At 36.8% G+C, this 19,269-nt stretch overlaps 1 protein-coding gene across 2 annotated transcripts in view; it reads left to right on the top strand.

Annotated features, from left to right (window-relative positions):
- Positions 1-19,269, top strand: part of FER (FER tyrosine kinase) — an 87,260-nt gene that overhangs the window by 52,941 nt on the left and 15,050 nt on the right. The window contains exons 10-11 of one of the 2 annotated variants that reach the window (XM_041474728.1): positions 934-1,123; positions 3,470-3,602. In XM_041474728.1, coding sequence (XP_041330662.1) covers positions 934-1,123; positions 3,470-3,523 — 244 coding nt within the window. In that variant the 3' untranslated portion in view covers positions 3,524-3,602. Of the gene's footprint in view, positions 1-933; positions 1,124-3,469; positions 3,603-19,269 lie in introns of those variants that run through there. The other variant, XM_041474727.1, reaches the window with a different exon arrangement.

Genomic DNA, 19,269 nt, shown 5'->3' with positions numbered 1-19,269 from the left:
TTTTTTTCTTCAAGGGTAGAGCTTGCAGGAGGGCTTGTCTTCAAGGGATTATCCTGAAGATACAGAGTAACCCAATACTGTGATTTTTCTTCATATTGTCCTCATTCTTCTAGTTCTGGTCCATTTACCTCCTCCATCTATGCTTGTAGACTGTGAGAACTCTGCATCTCCTGCAGACCACATGTCACTGAGCACTGATTGAGTGCTTTTAAGGGTGTCCATATTATACTGTGGGTGATACTGTCTCTCACTCAGCCTCTGCCAGTCTGGTTTTGATAGTTCTTTGGGATGATAGAGTCATGTGGGTACCTGCAGATACTCTACACACGAGTCTTTCAATATGATTTAATCACGACTGTCTCAAGTATTCATGAGTATAAGTGGTATTCAGAGAAGAACTATAAAAATAAGCAGAAGATGAAAAGTTGCTTTTAGCTCCTCATAAAGATAAATGTTTTAGCTTCATAAGACAGTTGTAACCCAGTCCAGAAATACTTACAGTGCAGAGGAAAAAACAGATATCTCTTATGTGATGCCATATGAATTTATACTGGATGTGAGGGGAGTTTGATATTGCAGATTATTACTGCAACAACTACATGGATTGGAGTGAATTTCTCATCACTTCAAATCATTATCTAAAATTTACTTATTCTCTAAGGGAGGGGAAATCCCGGTGTTTATAAATTCAGTCAAATGCGGATGAAAACAGGAGTTCCACCTATATTTATTATACATTATTTTTGTGATAGAGAGAAGAGAATGAGTGCTTGCTTTTGTTATCTTGTTGCTTTGAAAATTTTCTAGAATTGCTTCACCTTGGAATAAATTATTATGTTGAGGAGTTGTCATGCTTTCTTCTCCTCAGATTTTATGAAGCAAATAGATTATTTTGAATCATGTGCATTGTTAAATTTTTATTTTTCTTTGCAGTATTGTACTGTTGCTGAGCCAAAAGCAAGCGCTTGAAGAGCTTAAGCAAACAGTTCAGCAATTAAGATGCTCTGAGGCAAAATTTGCAGCCCAGAAAGAACTACTGGAACAAAAGGTTCAAGAGAATGATGGGAAAGAGCCACCACCTGTAGTGAATTATGAAGAAGATGCCAGATCAGTGACTTCTATGGTAAGTTTTACATCTGTTTTACTGAATTGTGTAGCCCTGCCATTGTACTTCAGACCTGGGATCAGAGTATCAAGCTACTCACTGAGGTGATTTAAAGTGAATGGACTTCACTTTGCATTTTTGGACACTTGTTTGGACAAGAAGTTCAGTTGCATGGTATTTTTTCTTTTTAAGTGGCAGTAACTCATAACAATCTGTCTGTGGGGACTTGGATTAGTCTTCTCTACACTTGATGCTTAGATTTTCATTACACTGTTTAATAAAGAAAAGCCTTAACCCTTACATAGATTTAGTAAATGTGACTGAGCAGTTGTAGGTACAAAATTAACAACAAAAACTCTTGGAATTGCTGCATGTGTTATGTAATTGAGAAACTAATTTTATGTACTGTAATTACTCTTTTCTCCAACAGAAATGAACACTGGTTTCTTTACAACTTATTTTTATATGTTTACGTGATCTTAATAATTAAAAGGAAATTTTTTTGGTCTGATGAGACCTCATGTAGTTTAAACAAGTACTTTTGCTAATATTTTGTGTGACTTTGTTTTCTCAGTTGTGTGCAGCTATGTGCAGAGTTTGTAGGCCACAAAAAAGAAAACAAACAGTGCCTATTTACTAAAGGGACAAACAGTTTTTGCCTTTGTGGATTAGTTTTGACATGCAGGAGATATTTGCGACTTCTTTTCGTTGAGGTTTAGCCTGACATTCTTTTTGGCCCATGAGGCAGTAGCTCTGTGAAATGATAATTAAATAGTTGTTTCTGAGAGGGGAGCTGTTTTTCTTCCTCTCTCTATTTGTGGAGCCATTTGATTCCCATTCTACAATTATACTTGATTGTCAGCATTCTCTTGCTTCCACTGCTATTTAATATTTACAAGGCAGTATGAGATGGTTGTCATTTACTTTGGTACAGAAAGTTATTTTACAAAGCTTGTATGCTTGTCGTGACCTAGAAGGAGTTTAAAAAGTACAAAAAGATGAAGAAAGAGAAAAGAAGGATCAGGATAATGATTGCAAAAGATTAGGAGGCTTTGAATCTTTTTGGGGCAGGCTATCTTGTTAGTTATTTAATACCATATCCTGCAGTAGTGCTAGTGATTAGTGTCTGCTAATATTAGTTGGGATGATGAGTCTAATCATACGAGTGGTACTCTCCCCCTTCAGCTCAAGATTACTGAAGTCTGCTTTCTGGTGTCTAAACCTCTGTTTCAGTGAGTGGGAGAAAATAAGCCTGTGTGCTGAGCACAGGCCTACACAGGGCCAGCAGGACAGAGACACAAGAGCCCCATCACTGCCAGCACTGTGTCACCTCCAGTCTCACCTTCAAGGTGAGAGGGCTCATCACTTCCAGTGCAGCCTCTGATGGGCCTGCAGTGCCCCAGGACAGATGGCACAGGGTGGCTGGTACTGTGCTCAGGGCATGGTGGCCTCTGCAGGAGGGCAGGGGAAGGGTGAACATAGACCCAATAAGATGGTTTGGGTTGGAAGGGACTTCCAAGACTGCCTAGTTCCAATCTCTTTCAATACCTTCCACTACAGCAGGATGCACCACTTTACAAAATCTTGCTGCTTTAACTCAATGCAAGGTTGCAGAGAAAAACCACGAGAGCAATTAGAAAGGGGCCTAATGATGAGAGGCAGTCTGATCAGCTTCTCAGGGAGGAGGTAAAACAGAAGCAGGAAGTTGGTACAAAAGGAGGCAGAAATATTTAACACACTAAGTTGGTGTTGTGCAAGCTGAAATAGAGGATAATGTTTTGTTGTTTTATTTTTTAAACCAGTAAGTAAAATTTACTGTTAAGGCAACTTGAGAAAATAAATCAAATATGCATTTGTATTCCAGAGATAATGTTAACATTAATTTTAACATGGATTGTGTACTTTAAGTAACTTGCTCTAGTTTATGTTACCTGAGAGTTCGGAGTGCCTTCACTTTTTATGAAAATAACGCAGATTATTCAAGTTACCTTGCAGAGAAGACCTGTCATGAAATGTGATGTGTTAAGTTCCATTTGAAGAATAAATTGTGCAGAAGTATCACTTTCCTTGCTTCTTCAAGGCAAAGCTTGCCAGAAGGACTAAGCCACTCTTGGACATGCACTCTTTGTCTTGTACAGGAGACTGAATGGGACTGAAAACAGGGTTAACTGTGAAAGCAGGCGTGCTTATTTCCACATCTAAGTCAAGTTCAGCATTTACATGTACAGGATACAGCATTTACATGTAGGCCATTGGTACTGAGGCTACCTTGGGATCAGTTGCCCCAGAAGGAAATGGTCATGATCTACTGTAGCCTGCACTGGATCCTGTTCATTCTGCTGCTCATGCTATTTTTTCTCTTAGGACCTGAAGGAGCTCCTGTACTTCAGTGAGGAATTCTACCAGATTTGGACTTGAAAAAAGACCGGAGCTAAATGTGCCTGATGGCACGATATTGTCCTGATATTGTCCTTGCTTTCTGAGAAGGGATTTGAGGTGATCATTAAATGGTTTGATGCCTGTGATGTTGGATAAGCCCTTACACCTGGGCTGCACAGTAGAAGTGCTGAGAGGTAGTGCAGACTCTGGGGCATTTTTCTTTCACACAGCTTCTTCTTCAGCTGGTTGCTCCAGTGAGCCAGAAGCAGTTAGGCCTGTTGTCTCTGCACATGAAAGGACCACTGCTGTCACCCTGCAGTGAGAGAGGATTAAGGTGGTGTTGGGTGGTCACTGGGGGTGACCAGTACTGGGGGTGTCTCCTCTCTTACAGCTTGTGCCAGAGCTGTGTTCCCAACAGAGTATGACTCTGCTCAGATGCTGGAACCTCTCCTCTTTTAGACTAAGACTGGTTCCCCTTATATCACTGTCTGCCAGCGTGAAGAGTCAGCCTCCATCTTTCTTATGAGCTTCCTTTAAGTACTTAAGGGCTTCAGTGAGATCTTCCTGGAGATCTTCCTTTCCTTCTCCAGGCTGAACTCTCTCAGCCTGTTGTCATAGGAGAGGTGCTCCAGTTCTGTGATCAGTTTAGTGGCTTTCCTCTGAGCTTGTTCCATTCTCTTTCTTGTCTTGAAGACCCTACTGCACCTAGACCTGGGTGCAGTTTCAAGATGGAATCTCATGGGGCAGAGTAGAGGGAACAAGTTGCTTCCATCATCCTGCTGCTCTGGTACTTTGAGTATAGTCTGGGATGTAGTTGACAGTCTGGGCTGCAAGTGCACGGTGTCAGCTCATGTTCAGCTTTTTGTCTACCAGCAGCCCGGAGTCCTCCTCTGCAGGGCTGCTCTTGATATGTTCTTCTTTCTCCCAGTCTTCTCTTACATTAGGTAACTGTATAATAGAATACTAACAAGGAGTGAAATTCTGAAATGCTGTTAGATATGTTTTTATAGACAGTGTAATGTTATGTGAGTGTTTTTACTTAGTTTCCTTGTTCTTTTTTGCCTCTCTTAAGTGGAGGAAGTTTCGTATTTTGTTTGTGTCTTCCATATGGTTTGCTTTAGTCAATATATTTTTTTGAAGTATATTTGCTGTGTATTGGTAGTCATGGACTCATTTAAGGAAAAAGGGAAATTGCCAAACAACTGTCTTCTTTTCAATCAAGATATAACAGGGAGTGAAACAAAAATTTCAGAACACTACATTTAACAGTTTTGTCATTGTGTATGGAAAAATGAAACATTTTATTGTTACTAGCAGTTATATTTTTCTACTGACTTATCCATGCAAGACCGATAATTATAATGCTGATGGTACTAGAAGTTTAAAGTCTTGTTTTTGAGCCACTTAGAATTATGTTTTTATGCCATTTACTCTGTTAATGGGAGATTTATAGTTCACATTTTCTTCTGTACTTAAACTGTGGAGGTACTAAAAAACAAGCTGGTTGTTCCTTGTAAACAGATGTATTTTGACAAAAATGCAGCAGTATCCAAAGTGTTATGTATTAAATCTCTTCATAGAATTTAACTCGAAGCTACTTGAGCTAACTTTTCCACATTTAAGTGTTCAGTCAGTGGATGTATGGCCTGTCATTTGTCTTGAGTTACATAAGGTATATTTTTGCTGTTAATATGATCAACAAAGCATGGCAGTAGTCCATGGTAATTCAAATGAAGAAAACAACAGCAACAAATTTTTATGTGTCTGATGATTAGATTAGAAATAAAAACATCATTAATTTCTGGATATTGCATACTAGCTAAACATTTACTCAGGTAATTACATACAGTTATGATAATTGGCATTTCATAGTAAAGCTTAAAACTTGCAGCATCAGTATTGCCTTGGAAACTGTTACAGAACAAGGAGTCTTCAGGGAGTTCTTAAACCAGGCAATAGATTCAGTTAATATAAAATAGTAATTAATTTTGTTTAACAATCATATAGTAAAATCTCTGTGTCACTTTAGTATGTCTTTTCATTTTTCCATACATGGTAAAAAAAATTATGAAGGCATAAACTCATGACTTTTAAGAGTATGTGTTTGAAATGACATACTGTTCTCACAGTAGAAGTGTTTAATGTAGATTTATTTTGCATACTGCAGCATTTTCCTTGAGCTGGTTGACAAAACTGAGACTTGGTGTGCAAGCTCTGCAACACTTGAGAGACTTGTCAGCAGGTGAAGCTCAGTGCCAGAAGACTAGTTATGACAGAATACGCCAAAACTGTTAGCATGAACTTGGGAGAGATACCCAGGGCAGAAGCAAGCTGAAGCACCCTGGTACAGGCATTGGGATGGTGTAATGCCTTGTGCCAGTAGAGTTCCAGGCTTAAAACTGTACACAGCAGAAAATGGGTTTATCTGTTCTAGCATAATTACTTGAAAAAAAATACTGAAGTTCACCTCATATCTAATCACTCCTGTGGTTTGTTATTCCTTTTTAAAAGGCTTCAGAGATGTTGTCCTTAGTGATTGCTTTAAAAATAAGATAATCCAGCTTTTAGTGAAGGTTGTGGTAATTAAAATATTAGATCTCAGTCATTACGGAAGGAAAAATATGCTAAATACATGAAAAAAATACTAAATACATGAAATACTAATACATAAAGTAGCTGAAGTGCTACTTTATTTGTTTGTAAATTATTTTACCTAATGTGAATGTTTTATCTTTCCATCCTTGCTTTCTAGAATCCAAGACCTGGTGCTTTAATTAGTATGATCAATAAACCAATAGCCAGAGTCTTGTTCTGCAGGTTTGGATTTGAAGAAAATGTATTCAGAACTCTCACTAAAATAGTAATTGACAAATTTGATCAATTTGTATGTTTTGGTTTTTTCACTGTCAGTTACACAGATATGAAAGGCTTTGCAGGAGTTTGCGATTTCATTAAAGATGCTTCATTGCATGCATTTTAGATGTTGGATCACAAAGTCCTGCAACATAATCTGTTGAGAGAACTACCACACTCTTAGGGGTTCCTTTTCCCCTGCTGTGTCAGACTGTGCAGGTTCTTTATTTTGAAATAGATGCAAGGAAGTGATTGCCTTCTGTGACAGGCCATTGCAGCAACTGCAGAACACATAACAGTAGGGATAAATTTGTCATTTTTCCTACTGATTCAAAAGAATAGACACATTCTTATGCTGTGTAATGCATCACCAAATATCTCCCTTATCTGTCCATGTAAGTAATTCTCTACTGATTTGTGGCTCATTACATATATATAAAACTAAAATTGTATTAAAGCATGGTAGGAGAGCCCTTCACAGTAATTTAGTTTATATATTTATGAATCTTGTACACTTCCACCATGTTATTGCAAGATCTTAACTTTCTTGTCAATAGACCCTGGGCCAGAGTTAGTCTGTGCAGCATTGGTATCCTTATCCTTTCTTTTATTTTAGTCTCTGCTGAGGAAGTGCTGCCAGTGCAGTCCTGCTGTAGAAATTTTTGCCTATTTATTCTTTAAAGACCTGGAAATAAAGTTTTATTTGGTGGACAGCTGAAGTTCAGTTTTGTTTATGGCCACTTTCCAAGCTTGCTGGCTTGGGCCTGTGTTTCTGGCTTACAACCAGAATTTGATATGGATCAAAAGTGCCCCAAATACCAGATGCTTTTAAGAAGTGTGGAGAGGATGATTTCAATTCATCTTTCTCTCTTAGTGAATATGTTCTAGCTTCTGTTTCTTCTTTCTGTAAATCCCAACTGCCTGATGGACATATATCAGAGGAAGAACAATACAAAAGGAGATAGTAAGATAGTAGGCAGATAAAATCAGTCATTCTTTGTCCCACACTCTGGTCCAGAATTTACAGGATAAGAGGTCAGTGGAGCTGTCAAGACTCTTGCCACTGAACATGCCTAGAAACTTCTGAAGTAAAAGGCTGGACTGAGTTCACACACTAAGGCTCAGAACTTAAGTACTTCTTAAGGTTAGCATATTATCTATCAAAAATGCGTTGAGAAATAAGTTGGTCTTGGGGAAGAGTGAAATTAGAAGTATAAGCAAAATTTTTGAGGAATTGAAGGAGGTGCATCATTCACAGAAACAGAACTCTTTAGAATATTTGAAGGGCAGAATTAGTTTACCCTCTCTGTATGAAGGAGAATTATAAGCACTTGAGATACCTAGACCTCTCTTGAACTGCCAAAAATATTTCAAGAGCTTTAATTTCTTCCTTGAGGAAGTAGACTTCACCGTAATAGTGGTGTTCAGAACTGCATACTCACTGGGGATTTGTTATTGCAGTGTGAATCTTCTCTGTGGATTAAGAAAGCTTCACACAGAAGTTTCCTTTCAAACAGAAATCACGTGCTAGTATCCAGCATATGTATGTTTCTCTCTCTGCTGGGAGAAAAGTAGTCATTCTTTGCCAGAATCATCGTCATTGCCTTCTTGCATCTTTTTCATAGTGATGGGACCGAATTAGTGTGATTGCTAACTTCTCGTAGTCTCTAGGCAATGCACAGGAAGTAATGTGATAGAATTTGGCTGCTTTAAATCACGTCTCTGCTTTTCTCTCTTCCTTTTTAAATGGCTGATTAAAAATACCATAGTCCTTAAAGGCAAATTATTACGCTTCTAAAACTCCTAAAATCTGCTGTAAAGTAATTATTGGAATTAGGATTTATGTTTTTACTGTAGTGTCACTGGTAGTTTTCTGGCAGATAGAAGTGTATGATTTTATGCTTAGCTTCTGGGTTTTTTTTCTGCCATGTGGTGAAGTTCTTGCCTGCTACAGACTTGAGAAACCTTTTATCATCTAGCAGTCAAATAGATGCAAAACATTTCTGGTCAGTTTGGGATCCAAGTGCCCGAACATCAGCACTAATGCCTGATTTTAGATTTCTTAATGTATCTGCCTGTGACATGAAGCTGTGACTCCTAGGCCATAAAGAGCAGTGGATATTAATATTCAAACAGGTGAAGCCCTCTTTCCAGCAGACATTGAGGTTCTTTGTTCAAAATAGTCTTTAATGGTAGGGAAAATTAAAGTTCCGTGTGAGATAGTGGTAGTTACTGCAACCTTGTAAAAAAATTCCATGATACTTATCTCAATTGCTTTACAGGGAGGTACAGAAACAGGTCATCAGAAACCTAATTTCTGTTTGGCTGGTGTTAGGGTAATGTGAGAAAGTCAATGACATTTGCATGAAGATAATAGCAGATATCCAAGAGTTTCTGAAACTGATGTCCTCATCCTAGAGGATGATAGAGAAAGCTTGGAGTGTCACAGCCAAGATGCATGGAAATTTGTCATTCTTGGAAAATGATTTAAAGTCTTTACTTTTAGGGCAGTATAGGATTTCATAGACCAAAAGCAGGTTGTTTTCTGGAAGTTACTGCAAAATATTTCTGCAAGCAAAATGATTTTTTAAATCTGATTTTTTTTGTCAGGTTTCTGAGAAAAGCAAGAGTTGATGGTGTCTAAAAGCTAGAGTATAGATTAGTAAAAGTAATTATTATAAGTATTAATCATAAGAGTATAAATAGTAAAAGTTAGGGAGAAAAAAAGAAAGAAACCAAATACAGGATGGAGTGGGAGAGCCAGACACTGGCAGCTCCAGAGGCAGCAGAGCATTTAGTCAGGGTCAGAGTGTGCCTAGGAGTCCTATGAGGAAGAAAATGAAAAGAGGTCAGGGACAGTGCTGAGAACAAGACTGTCATGTGGGTCCAAAGTCTGTCCAGGACACAGGACCAAACATAGGATTGAAGAAACCCACAGCATACAAGTATAGGACTCATCCAGAATGAAGGGCTGGAAACAGAGCAGCTGTTAGTATAATTTCATGAGACAGTATTTCTGTGAGACTGTGACTCATTGTCATGAGACTGACTTCATCAACACATGTTGCCACTGTGGTAAATTGAGTGCTAAATCAAAGCCTAAACGGTATGATAAGAAAAATACAATATAGAAGTAATATATCCTGAGCTATATCTGCAATTTTTTGTTTCTGATGTGCCTCAGAATGACTTGTTTTTATTTCTAGACCTTGGCTATGAATACTAAGATGAAATAAAATCACTTAATGTTTAGCTTTATATGTGATACAAACTTCTGTCATCCCCCTTTAGATTAAATTTACTTAGTTTTGCTAGAACTTTGTAACAATGAGGACTTTCACAATATCTACCTGAAATTATCTCACTCTGGAAACCTGTATCATTTAATTAGCGACTGTTATAAAAATGAAAATAAAATGGAAGCACAAGTATATTGGTTTGGCGTGTGGAGGGCTAAAACGAGATGCTTGACAGTCTTGACAATTCTGTATCATGTTAACCTGAAATTTTTGTCCTCTGTGCTAGTTGTTGTTTAGGGCAGTTGAACATGGTGATTGTACTGAATTCAGTGTAATACAGTGAATGTTGCAATACAGAGGGAGCTGATGTGACTGGGCTGGCCATAGGCGATTGTAATGAAAGGCGGTGCAGATTTTTGTATGGCTTTTAAGTGAGGGGAGATGTATTTGGAGAGTTTTAAAAATGAAAAAGTTTAAAAGTAACTTCTGAGCTAAAAACAATGAAACAAACAAAAAAAAAAGGTAACTTCTGGTTTATAAAACCAGAAAAGTTGAAAAAGTAACTCTGCGTTTAAAAAAACTAAAAACCTTCTAGGTTTGTATTTTGATAGTCTGAAAGAGAAGCACACATCCTCAAGGAAAATCAAAGTTCAGTGCAGCTGATATAAATTCAGTTTTCTTGTGTTAATTTGTTGGCTCTTATAGCACAAAGGGGAGATGATGTTTTCTTTTTAGGGGGTGGGGGAAAGACAAACCTGTAAGTGGGGATTGTGAACATTTCCTTCCTAATAGGATCCTGTTATAATGTGGTTGTGCTCATTTAGTGATGATTCAAGTTCCAGGCCACAGTAATATGTGACAACTACATAAGGACCACTAATGAAGGAATGATTTGTTTTTGAGTAATTTTTATAAGGGCAAATGAGGTAGCTTTTTGACAAAAATGCAGCTGTTTTCTTCTTAGGCTGTTCTGTAGTAATATGCAAAGCTATGCCTGTGTTTTGGTCTGCTTCAGACTGCTGCTGCTTTTGTCCATTTGATCTGTTCACTACATAGGGATTTTTTTATATAACATGTAAATTAACACTGGTTTTGTGGATAGTTGTATGTACAATTTGATCTTGGTGTTTCAGGAACTCTGTGACAATGAAATTTGTAGCTTTATAAGATATAATAAAAATAGTGAGGAAAACAGGGTTTTCAACCAACATGACTGAAGTATTTAATCAGTTATTTTCTTCAACATACCTTTTAAGAAGTTGATGCATTGAATCATGTATTGCTATACGCATAAACTAGGCATTATTGATTTTTTTTATGGGAAGGGGGTGTGGCACAAAAAGAGTTTCTTCTGTAACAGAGGAGACTGGTCTTTGATTCAACAAACAGCTTGAGCATGCCATATAAATATAGGTTACGAACTTTGAGGGAACACTGCTTGGTTGTTCAGACTCTTTTTAATAAGTAATGATTGAAATTAAAAAAGAAACTCTATTGACTGAACTAGTAACTCAAAGTCTTTGCATTTCTGTAGAAAAAGTGCTGACTTATTTATTTTGGTTCATCATGCTAGATAAAATTTATGAACCTTGGCTTGAATAGGGTTGAAATCTTTTAGTTGGTACAATTACTGAGATTTACACACTGACTCTGTCCTCCATGTTTATATTGATGATATTTATATTTTCAAAATAGTCTGCTTGTGTCTGTGATTTGTAGCTGTGATCTGTGCATGAGTTCAGTGGACCATAGGCTTTACTCGGAGTTGAATTTGAACACTGCCAATTTTTAGGGTTTGCATTTTTGTTGTTCTGTTGTTTAAATTGGCAGATACTTGTTGTTTTGGCACCCTGCAAAGATTACTCATTAAGCCTACCTCAGTTATGGTGCTCAAGTTGTGTTCAAGCTGTCACAAAGTTAGTGTGTCATTTTATCTATTAACATGCAGGCTGATTTGTGCATCAAATCAGTATCAGTCAAAACCAAAAGTAAACATTGCATTCTGACTACCCTTCCAAACAGCTGTCAGACAGAAATACCTGATATTTCTTACCTTCATCACTTCAGATTTGAATCTAGGCATACTGCAAGCTCTTTCCAGTTATGAAATTTTCGGTTTTATTGTTTAACACATTTAATGTAAATGTGGATCTGGCTAAGAACCTGTCATGTCCCATTTGACTGAAGCTCTTCAGGGTTAACTCCATGAAACTTTGTTGTATTGTGATAGAACAAATGCATCCTCTCACAGTATGATTTTCCAAACAGGTTACAATCACCAGTCCATATTTAGTAACAGTGTTTATTGGGAAAAGAAAAAGGCTTCATATCCTGCCTGATCACTTCACGCGTAATGCTATTTTTTGGTGTTTGACACAGCATTTGCCAGGTGGTTTCATTTGCCGGGTGGTTTCATTAAAGCCAGTCAGTGAGTCAGCTTGAGCCAGTTAATGAATTATAAGAGGAATATTGATTAGTAAATGCCAGTGTGTAGAGGGCAGAAGTGAAGAAACATTACTTTGTACCAGTCAGAACAATGTGATGACAAACATAAAGACAATGCCCCTCTGGTACAATGACATGGTGGTTGGCTGGGGAGACAGGATTTTTCTGCTACCTGTAAGAACTTCCTTTAAAGTTAGGGAAAAATTTGGTGGTTTCCCCACCTCATCCTTGTTGAGAATAGTGTTTTCTGTCGGTTGGCATGGACTTCTCTTGAAGTTGGGCTGCAGGTCCCCACCTGCAGCCTGGGATCCCGCAGCTATTGGATATTTAGTTTTTGCTGTCCTGTGAACCACAGGAGGATTTATGGATTTCAAGGTCATGCAGTATAGGGATGCTGTTCTTATTCTCTGTTCTTTACGCGTTGACTTTTATCCACTGCTTCTGCAACAGCTGTTCAGGTTTCAGCTACTCCAATACATCTAATCCCTTCCAGGAACCAGACTTTCTTGACTTAATGCCTGAGATCTGGACTCCACCACTAGCTTTATAAGGCACTTATCTTTAGCAGGTATTACTGAGTGTAAATGTGGCTGAAAACCAGCCAAATCCATCAGTGTTTGAATCTATGTAATGAGATCTGGAAAGACTCTCATTCCTCCTGTTAGTGTAGTGCATTCTAATGAAAATAACTGACCAATGTAGTTAGTGCAGTCACTAACAAATGCCATAGTCAGTTCATGCTATGTTTGTAAATACTGCATTTAGATATATTTTGGGCTGACTAACCTCCAGTTGGCACAGTTGGAAGCAGCATCAGCTGCTTCATTTGGTAATGCACAGAGTACTTACTACCATAGATTTAGTTTGCCCTTTATGCAGTTGGTACAGCATCCAGGTAGTTGATTCAGTTGTCTTCCCATGTCTTTGGACACAAAATGCTGAACTCTAAAGAGATGCAGTCCTCCTTAGAAAGCCATGTTTTGCATGTAACCTTTGCTTGAGTTGAGGTCAGATTGGTTTTTTTTCCCAGAATCTCTATGAAGAAACTCCCCAAACTGTCCTTCTCACTGACATGTTGCCTTAGTTCTATATTCCCTGTACTTCACTCGAGTGTCTTTTAGCTAACCTCCATGGCAGAAATTAATTGCCTGCTTGTAGCTCATAGCTGTAATTTTCTTCTGTGCTGATTTGTAATCCCCCACCTACAAGCTGCTATACAGATTTACTGTATGAGATGACGTTTTGTCAAGATACTGATGACATTTTACTCAGTGAGTCCAGAGAAGCTTTGCCTGTGAAGATCTGGAATAAAAGAATGAGAACTGTTTTTGTTTTGTCCTCTGCTGAAATGTGGCTTGGCTTTCTGTTGGGGGGTTTTAGAGTTTTAAAATAACTAACACAGATTGTAATGAGAAAAGGAGAATGGTTTGTGCTTCTCAGTCTGCAGAATGTGTAAGTCTGTATGGATTTCTGGCAAGCCTGTTACTGTTATTTTAAGTTTGTGGATAGTAAAGATAATTTCCAGTTCCAGATGGCATTCTTTGGCATGTACTGCTCTTCAGGAATTTGTCAACATGCTTCTGGTAGCTGTGGGTGATCTTCATCACTTCCTCACTTCAGCTGCAGACTGTTACAGAGAGCATTAGGAGTTGAGATATTTTTGATATTTTTTTGCAAGACTTTATGTTTACCAGTCTGGATCCTTGTGTAAAAATGTCCTGGACATTGTGCTTGGTCTGCTGAGTTCATTGTGTTGAAAATTGTATGCATAGTTTAGTTCTTCAGGCACTTTCACTGGAAAATTTTGCATGCCTCTTGTGAAATGTAGCTTAGATCTTCTTCCTTTGTGGCTTTTTGTTATCAGCCCACAGAGTGGTGACTCCAATTCTTTTTATTAGGCCAGTAGTTGTAATAAGGTTCTGTTGGTCCTTGAGTAATATTTACCAGTTTGAAAAGTTTGATGTTAACTTTATTAAAACTGAAGCTAACTACTGTACACCTAAAACTTCACCATTCCATTGAGGAAGTGTCATTGCAGAATACTGTAATTTTTTAACAAGTGCCAAAAACCACTCTCTACCTTTATACTTTTTTGTGAGTAAATGACTATTTGAAAACATCAGGACATAAAATTTATTTCCTACACTAATTCCTATCTCTAGTGGAGGGATACTGATTTTTTGGTTGCTGTTTTATCACAGTCTAGGTAAATAGAGATGCAGTTTTCCAAATGGGAGAAATGCTGCAAAACAGGTGTTTATGTAGAAAAAATAAATTTCTTCCTTTCTTCCATTCTTCCTTTCTTTACCTTAGCAAGAATTTTCATTCTAGTTCAGGTTTGGTTTTGTTTTGTTTTGTGTTTTCTATTTTAACTTGAAAGAGGGATGGCAAGACCCCCTCTTATGCGTAGATGCATATTACCAGTTCAGAAATATATTTCAAGTTGAAGACTTTACCATTTCAAATGGCAACTGTAGTGTTGATCTTGATTAAAACTCTGGGACAGCATCAAGCACTACTACATTTCTCTGTTTTTCTGAGAATTCTGGTCATAAAAACCTGAAACTATTTCAACTGATGTATGCAATAAATTATTAAAGTAAAGAATAAAATTAGCCTCTTTGATTCAAAAATTCTCCTAAGAATTTGAACATTGAAATGGTTTGTGGATGCACATTTATTCACTGCTTTTGGACTTGTGAGGCCAGGTTTTCTTGAAGCAGCAGCAGCAGCACAGCCTGAATGTTGAGCATGTTGTCCTAGCAGATGCTGACCTTCACCAGCAGCCAGTTCATCAACCATTTTTTTTTTTTCATGCCATTGGTTTTTTTGAATTATTAGCTGCCACTGGATCTAAGGTGTTGGCTTTCTTGCTTTTGTGGACATTAGGTACTGCAGTACAACTATGAGGACTCAATGCAGTCTGTTTTATGTTCTCCCATTGCAACTTAATGAGTTTACACAGAATTATATCAAGAAAGAACTTGTGAGTATGTTTGGAGATGTGTTACTGTAATATGGCAATGGCAACCAAGGAAGAGAAGGACCATGCCATGAAAAGGTAGTTCCCTTTCATATATAGCAAGTGCCATACAGACTGAAATTTGATATTTTTTTATTACTTGAAACAAGTAAAATGATTTTTTGAGAATTAATAATTTTTTATACATTCAGTTAATAATGGCATTCTTGATCAATAATGCTGCTCTTGAAATCAGTGAAACAGTTAATATCTGAAAATATACAGACAAGCCTGAGTTTTTTAAAGGATGGAGGTCTTAATTTTCCCTGTTATATATTTCCAAAGTTAAATAAGCTAATAGCATTTAAACTTATTTTTAAAAAGTATTTATTTGTTCTGAATTTGTCCGTAAACTTTCATAAGTCTTAATTGGTTTGTTGAATTGTCTTTATTTAAATTAGGTGTCATTTACTTGGCATCATTATGTGATCAATGAATGGAAGTGTCTTGGGATTTAGTGGTGTAGAGATACAGTCATTAAACAGAGAATGAATACTTAATTTCAGGGGCCTATCTGAACTGCAAAAGACCTTGTCTGGCTACTTTTTCCTTCCACAAAACCAGTTTTTATACAAGATCTCAGAGCCTCAGCTTAGGTGTTGAGGTACATTTAGTAATTTTCTCTAGAGAACTGTTGACATTCTTGATGATAATTTGGTGAAATCCAAGTGTCATCTTTTTAAAAATAAAAGTGCTGTTAGGCGTATATAAGAGCTAAAATGTACTGTGTTTCTGGAAACATTATGGCTAACCCCCATTAAGAGGTGCTCAAGTTTCGTTAAGACATTTAGTACATGTTCGTGTGTTTGGAAGACTTACTAATTATTTTAAAGATGAAGGTGACATTTCCCTGACATTTCATATGTAGCTTGAAAAATTAGCCTTCTGAAAGTCTTAATTAAGACAGAAAACAGAGCAGACAACTTAACTGTACATTCTGTTGTGATAGATAGGGATTCAAACAAGAAAGCGAAGGATCAATCATATTGTAGTATTCATAATTCTTTTTTTAAAATTAATCTATTTACACAGAGTGTTTGCTGATAGCCAAACCTTTCCTAGGTAAAATCTGTCAAAGATTTTTCAGGTTTTTGTTTCCAAATATTTCACAGTCTCTTGCTTAATACATTTTCCTGCTGCTGTTTTCCTGGAAAAAAAAAATTGCTTTCTAGCCTCTGTTGTAACTTCAAAATCTGAAATATAAGGAATGAAATACATAAAAGTAATCGTAAGACAAAAAAACTTTATTTTGAAAGAAAACAAATGTTTTTGATTGTAAGTTAAATAAATTCCTGAACTTTTTACAAATTGTATATATTATTTCTAACATACTTTTTAAAACTTCTGATATTAACATAGTATTGTGTTACTGCATTCCTGTAGACCAGCTTGTAGTAGCACTGCTTGATTTCACATATACCATTAATGACTTCTGAGTTAACACTCAAAATAACGTCTAAATGTTCTTGAAGATATCAAGTCATTAGAAGTGATCAAAACCAAAAAGCGTGCCAGAAATTTTCAGGGAAAGAAGAAGGAAGAGATCAGAAAAACATTACATCACTATATTAATTGATGTGCACCTGCTTCCCAAATGCCATAGAACTGCAGAATAATTTAAATTGGAAAAGATATCAGGGGGTCCATCTGGTCCTGCTTCTTGCTCAGAGCAGAGCCATCTTTAATGTTATACCAAGCTGCAAGATGCCTTATGCATGTTGAGGTTCTAGCAGCTCCAATGATGGAAGTCCCTCCGGGAAACCTGTTTCAGTATTTAATCACTGTCGTCCTCATTGTGAGGTTTTTGGTTTTTTTCAGTATCTAACTGGTTTTTCTTAATGCAAGCTGTCCTTTTGCTATGTACCACAGAAGAGTTTGGCTTCATGTAACCAATTGTATTTTCAGCTCCCTTAATTAGAAAACTGATGTAGGAGAATTCAGAAAAATGAAATAATAATGCTCAGATATGTGGAGGAGCTTCTGTAGAATTAGTGAATAAGTAGATTGGGATTTACAGACTTGAGAAGTGCAACGAAGGGAATGTGATAAAGGTGTGTGGGGATACATGGGGGAAGTGAATAAGGAATGACTGTTCTCTGTCTTTGCAGAAGCAAGTAGGGCTCATCAAATAATCACAGTCGGCAAATGATCAAAAAAGCACAGAAACATGTTCTTCAAAAATGTGTAATTAATTTGTGCAACTGATTGCTACAGTGGGGCATTGTAATAACTTATGTAGATTCAGAAAACAGTTAAAAAATATGGAAGGAAAATCCTTCCATGACTGTTGCATGTAGAAACATCAGATTTTAACTAGTAAGGCTGATCTTATGCTACAGATCCTCAGAGGACAAAGACATGCTCTGAAGAATTGCCATTCTCTTTTTCTTACAGGTTATTACTCCACTGGCATAGTCTAGGATATGCTTTTGGTCTGAAAAATTATAACAGTTATCAAATTTCACACTAGTAAGTTTTGTTTTTCAGGCTACCCCCTGCAATTCAGGATAGGGAACATTAATTTGCATCCAGTGCAGTGTTTTATAATATGTGTACATCAATTATGCATAATTTCTGCTGCTTTAGAAGGTGTTTAAAACAGAAAATACTGCCTTATCATAAAGTGATTTTTTGAATACCTATGTTGTTTAATTGGTTTCACTGTGTACTTGAGATATTTTTAATTAGCTTTGAATATTTAAATTTTTAATAACTGTATTATATCTACATGGTTCTATACAGTTCTAGATATCTGCAATAGTAAACTAAGAAAATGCATATTATAATTCCTGGAAAGGGACTTCAAAGAGATGATCTACTCAACTCAAGTAATCATCTCATATCCAACCAGCAGCTGTTTCCGTGTGTGAGTGCCATGTTAATAATTTAAAATACTCTGTGTTTTTTTTGTAAAGATGGCATAATTCTTTATCTGGTTTTCTACATGTGGTCTTTCTGAGATTCTTAGTTCTGTCATGAGTGGGACCAAAAGAAAAAATTAAAAAACAGAGAACAGTGTTTTGAGGAACAAGACTAGTCTTATTTCTGAAACCAAGTGATAGGCTTTAGGGGTATTGGCCATGTTTTGCTGTATGCTCAAGTTTTAATATGTCAGCATTTATGTGTCTTTCAGTAAATGCTAACAGCTGTAAAACAGACGTATGAAAATTTTTGTGGTTAGTATATTCACTCGTGAATTGGTAGGCCATAGTTAATGTCACCGTATAAGTTTATGACATGCTTTTGGGGCCACTCCTCTATAACTTCTAATCTCCACTACTGAAGTGATCATTTTCAGAAAGTTATTTTCTCTATTTTGAAGAGTTTTTGCTTGTAAATCACAAAACTTCATTCTCACTCTATACTTAGATAGACTTCAGAAATATTCCTTGTTCTGCCCATTGTCTAAATTTAAAGCTCTGAGATTAATGTTGTTCAGCACCTTTTTCATAAAGGAATGTGTATCTTCAAACAAGAAAGGAAGCTAGCATTCACTTTACAAAAACTGTATTGATTACTCTGGCAGATGCTGTCTGTATGCCTGTTTCATCTGTATGTTCATTGAATATATCGTTTGCAGTAGCTGCTGGAATTTCCCTGTCTAAATTTATCTTAGAGCCCTTGTATCCTACTGAGTTTTCATCAAAATATCTGAGCACCAGTTCCCTAGCCAAATTACAGAAGCAGTGATATCACTATCATCTTTTAGATACCGCTGATTATGTTCTTCTCATTGAAATCCTTTTTCTTTTTGAGAGCATTTTCTCTTTGACTTGTAGAGTCATCATCACATTTCCTCTAAGTTTTCTGTGAAGGTTCTGTGATTTAATTTACAAGCCCACATTCAACTTCTGTATCCATGTGGACAGTTCACATCTGACTCATGAGGCATTTTTTTCTTTGAATGGAGTAATATTAGAGTATGAGCTTATTTATATCACTGGACATACATGGCTGACTAGTGTTTTAGGAATATTCAATATATGCTGCATTGTCCTTTGTCTCTTGCTGATAATCTTCCACCTTTCATTGGTAGTGTTAATATTTGCCTGTCCCTCAGAAGCATTAATTCTATTTTATCTTTATCTTAGATCTCTCTCCAGCCCTTTACTTCATTACTTTTCTAAAAAGAGTATAGACTATTTTTCTTTTATAGTAACATCTAAATACAGCCCTAGTCCTGGATTTATACAGCTAAAAAACTTTTCTGGGGTTTTACATCACAC

This window comes from Pyrgilauda ruficollis, unplaced genomic scaffold, assembly GCF_017590135.1.
Source record: "Pyrgilauda ruficollis isolate IOZ18807 unplaced genomic scaffold, ASM1759013v1 scaffold336, whole genome shotgun sequence".
Classification (NCBI taxonomy): Eukaryota; Metazoa; Chordata; class Aves; order Passeriformes; family Passeridae; genus Pyrgilauda; species Pyrgilauda ruficollis.
The sequence above is the reverse complement of the archived record's forward strand: the minus strand, read 5'-3'. Positions and strand labels throughout refer to the sequence as shown.